The 4,505-nt window shown below is 37.6% G+C and overlaps 1 protein-coding gene across 1 annotated transcript in view; it reads left to right on the forward strand.

Annotated features, from left to right (window-relative positions):
* The window catches only part of mpdu1a (mannose-P-dolichol utilization defect 1a), a 9,540-nt gene extending 6,061 nt beyond the window's left edge, over positions 1-3,479 (forward strand). Inside the window, exons 6-7 of the mRNA XM_053484863.1 lie at positions 2,923-3,033; positions 3,216-3,479. Coding sequence (XP_053340838.1) covers positions 2,923-3,033; positions 3,216-3,344 — 240 coding nt within the window. The 3' untranslated portion in view covers positions 3,345-3,479. The remainder of the gene's footprint in view (positions 1-2,922; positions 3,034-3,215) is intronic.
* The last annotated feature ends 1,026 nt before the right edge of the window (positions 3,480-4,505 follow it).

The raw sequence follows: 4,505 nt of genomic DNA on the forward strand, positions 1-4,505 counted from the left end.
GCAGAACCATCCATGCTTTACGTTCTGAATCTGGAATTCTTTTGACAAATTTTTCAGAAATACGTCAGAGAGCAGTTGCTTTTTATGAAAACTTATATAAAAGTGAAATCACTGCAGAGCAGAAAGATTAGGGTGAGTTTTTCTTTGAAAACTTACCTCAGGTGCCTCAAAGTCTCAACACTGAATTGTCTAGCCCTCTGAGTATGAGCGAGCTACAGAAAGCACTTGGTGGGATGGTGCCTGGTAAGACACCAGGCATTGATGGTATACCAGTGGACTTTTACAAGTCCTTTTGGTCAACAATAGGAGTGGATCTCCTAGAGATGTTAAATACCAGTATGGAAGAAGGTAAGCTGCCTCAAAGTTGCCGAAGAGCTGTGCTGACTCTCCTGCCGAAAAAGGGAGATCTTGGAGATATAAAGTGTTGGCGTCCTGTTTCTTTGCTCTGTAGCGATTACAAGCTTTTGTCAAAAATCTTAGCTAATAGATTAGCCAAAGTAATGGATAGTGTTATTCATCCTGACCAAACTTACCGTGTCCCAGGTAGATAAATTTTTTATAATATTGCTTTTATTCGCGGTCTCACTGAAGTCTCCAAGATGCTAAACCTAGATTGTGGTTTTGTTTCAGTAGATCAAGAAAAAGCTTTTGATCGGGTAGAACATTGTTTTTTGTGGAAGGTTTTAACTGCTTTTGGCTTCAGCGAGAAGTTTGTTGACTTCATTAAAATTCTTTATAGTGATGTGGAGAGTATTTTGAAAATCAACGGTGGTTTATGTACTCCTTTTAAAGTCTCTAGAGGCATAAGACAGGGCTGTGCCCTATCTGGCATGTTATACTTTTTAGCAATATAACCTTTGTTACAGCAGATAAGATGTAAACTTCAAGGTGTATTGTTACCAGGATGCAAGAATAATTTTACCCTGTCGGCTTATGCAGATGATGTGACAATATGTATTAATGGTTAAAATGACATTGAGGTGTTATTAAACCTCTTGAAAATCTTCAAAAAGATCTCTTCTGCTAGTGTTAATTGGAGTAAAAGTGAAGCTTTTTTAATAGGGGATTGGAAGAATTATAAACCAAAACTTCCTTTTGGTCTGGAGTGGGGAAAAATTGGGTTCAAATATCTAGGAGTTTTCATTGGGGATGAGACCGTAACCCAAAAAAATTGGGAAGGTATAAGAGTGAAAGAGTGAGATTAAAGGTAGACTAGAAAAATGGAAATGGTTGCTTCCAAAAATGTCTTATAGAGGACGAGTTTTAATTGTCAATAATTTAGTGGCCTCTTCACTGTGGCATAAGTTTGCTCGTTTGGATCCTCCACTAACTTTGTTAATGAACTTACAGTCATTGTTGGTGGACTTTTTTTGGGATAAGCTACATTGGATCCCACAAAGTGTATTGTTTCTATCTAAAGAAGAAGGTGGTCAGGGTCTTATACATTTACAAAGTAAAATAGCTGCTTTTAGGCTACACTTTTTGCAACGACTTTTAACTGCTTCAGATGCTTGTAACTGGAATGCTGTTGGAAGAGTGATATTAAACAGTTTAGGAACAATTTTTTTTAATGGATCCATTGAATCTTCATTTCCCTGCATTACCTGTATTTTATAGAAATGTTTTTGAGGTGTGGAATCTTTTTTCCTTTCAGAGAGTAGGGCTTCCAAATTCGTTGTATTGGTTGCTGGAAGAACCTTTAATTCATGGCAAGCGATTGGACTGAGCAACTCGTCTTTTCCCGGGCTGAGCAAAGCACTTATTGATAACAAAATTGTGACTCTTGGTCGCTTGCTGGAAGTAACTGGACTTGATTTTAAAGACAATGAAGCACTTTCTCAAGGTTTCGGATTTAATTCTACTCGTGTTACGACAATAATCCCCCGGAGATGGGAATCGGCTTTAAGTGATCATGAGAGACTCTTGTTATCAGATTACAGTAACGGACTGTGTAGCCGCGATGTAGAAGACCCCTTTCCTCGATTGATCTTCGCTCCTAAATTGGATGAGTATTCTGGGTTTTACCTAAAGGAAACCAGTTCCCTAAACGTTGATTTCTTCTCTTGTAATAAAAAAGTTTTGTATAAATATTGTACAATTGCTTTTAACAAGAAAATGTTGAACAATAGGGTAGATACCCCTTGGCGTGCCTTTTTTAATCTAGAGGATGACAAAAAGCCACAGTGGAGAGTTTTTTATAAACCACCGTTGATCAGAAAGACAGGAGATTTACAATGGAGAGTTGCTCATGGTATTATTGCAACTAACGCGTTTACTGTTGTTTTAAGTCCTGGAAGTTCTGATAAATGTCCTTTTTGTGATGATAGAGAGACTATTTTTCATGCATTCTCAAGTTGTTATAGGCTTGAACCTTTGTTTTCTGTTTTAAGAGAGATCTTTAGAAAATGTAATGAGGTGTTCTCACAGGTTGTTTTCATTTTGGGATGCAAATATGTTTTAAGGAAAAGATATACGTATCAAATGCTTAATTTTGTGTTGGGCCGAGCAAAGATGGTCATTTATTTGAGCAGGAGAAAGAAAATTGAGCAGAATGTAGTACAAAACATTGTTACATTATTCTTTAACCTGGTGCAATCCAGAATTTTGATTGATTTCTGTTATTATAGGAGTATTGATGACTTGCTTTTATTACAGAACATTTGGTGTTGCAATGATGCTTTATGTGTTCTTCTGGAAGATGAATCGATTTTTACGTTGTATTAATTTGCATCCGAGTTGATGCTTGTTAGATTTGTGGTTATGCGACTTTTTTTGTAAATAAACGTTTTTGTAATTTCTAAAAAAAAAAAAAAAAAAATTCTCACTCTCTCTCTCTCTCTCTCACTCTCTCACTGTTTCATGTCTCCCTCCATCTAGTAATTGTTTAATGTCAGTTTATTTAATCCTTATTTGTGTGTGTAGTTGATCCAGGCAGGCTGTAATCTCCACACTCGGTCCACCGGGCAGCTCTCTGGTGCAAGTGTGTTTTTGGTGTTTCTGGCTTCTTTGGGACGTGCCTTTCGATCCACACAGGTAACACACACACACACACACACACACACACACACACCTAAAAACATAATGGACCAGACAGAGTGACAGTGTTTTATCTGGATCGTATTTGACACATCTTTGGGTTTCACACGTTTATTACTGGTTAAGTGTATGGACTTCTCTCTCTCTCTCTCTCTCTCTCTCTCTCTCTCTCTCTGTAGGAGTCTCACTCGCTCCACTCTCTGGCCTGTGTCCTGTCCTCCTGCTGCTCTCTGCTGCTCCTCATCCAAATACAGATTTACCAAAAATCAACAAGCAGAGAGACAACAAAAAGGAAGAAAGAGGAATAGAGAGAGAGATCATGATCAATGAAACACAATGTACCTGACTGTCCTCAGCTGTTCAGTGTGCTGTTAACTGTTACTTCTGTTAAAATACCTCACGCCTTACATTTAAAAATAACATAATAAAACAATGAGTTTTGCAGTTTTTATTTTGGATGTATGGAAGATAAACAACTTGTGAAGAGTCTTTAAAGGAAGTGATGTACGGCTTAGAGGATGCGCGCGCGTTTTAAGACTTAGTCACATTTTTATTAGTGAATAAAGTTATCTCCTTGACAATATCTCTGAATTTTATTAATAATCAATATTACTCTAAAAAGATAGTAACATAAAGTTAAACACAAAATAATCACTTTTGTGGAGAATTTGTGATATTGTGACTGCTCTTTTCCATAAATTCCTGTAACTGCTTCAGAGTTGCTGTGGGCCTTTTGGTAGCCTTTCTAAACAGATTCCTTCTGGTTTGTTTCATCCAGTCTGGAGCGATGCCCTGATCCAGGTTATACCAAACGTGGTATATACCAAATACAGTGGAACCTTGGATGAGCTTAATTCATCCTGGAATCAAATAAAAATTTCCCATAAGAAATAATAGAAACTCAAATTATTTGTTCCACAGCCACCAAACATAAATACATAAAAATAATTAACACAAAATATAAAGTAAAAAAAAAAAAATTAACAGGTACTTTACCTTTAAAAAAAAAAGTAGAAGTTGTTAATTTAGAGCTACCAGCCTCAGAAATGACCAATTAACAAACAGCACCACAGATTAGAGCTGTTAATATGATCTCAATATTGTTACGGAAACTGGATGAGGACTTGGGAAGTAGAGCTGAAGATCTTTGCCCAAACCCGACAGGACCCGACGCGTTCGGACTTAATTAATTTCATTTTACATGGGCTCGGGCGGTAAATGAGCGGTCATGTGATGCGTTTCGATTAGCGCGAGAGAAATGCGAAAATGGATGCTGAGGAGGTTAAACAGAGGCTTGCCACTGGCAATTAGAGGCCAGGGGTAGCTCAGTGGTTAAGGCATTGGACTACGGTTCGAAAGATCCCAGGTTCAAACCCCACAACCACCAAGTTGCCACTGTTGGGCCCTTGAGCGCGGCCCTTAACCCTTTATTTTAATTTTCATATTTATGATAATGATAATAGATATAT

This window comes from Clarias gariepinus, chromosome 24 (assembly GCF_024256425.1).
Source record: "Clarias gariepinus isolate MV-2021 ecotype Netherlands chromosome 24, CGAR_prim_01v2, whole genome shotgun sequence".
NCBI lineage: Eukaryota > Metazoa > Chordata > Actinopteri > Siluriformes > Clariidae > Clarias > Clarias gariepinus.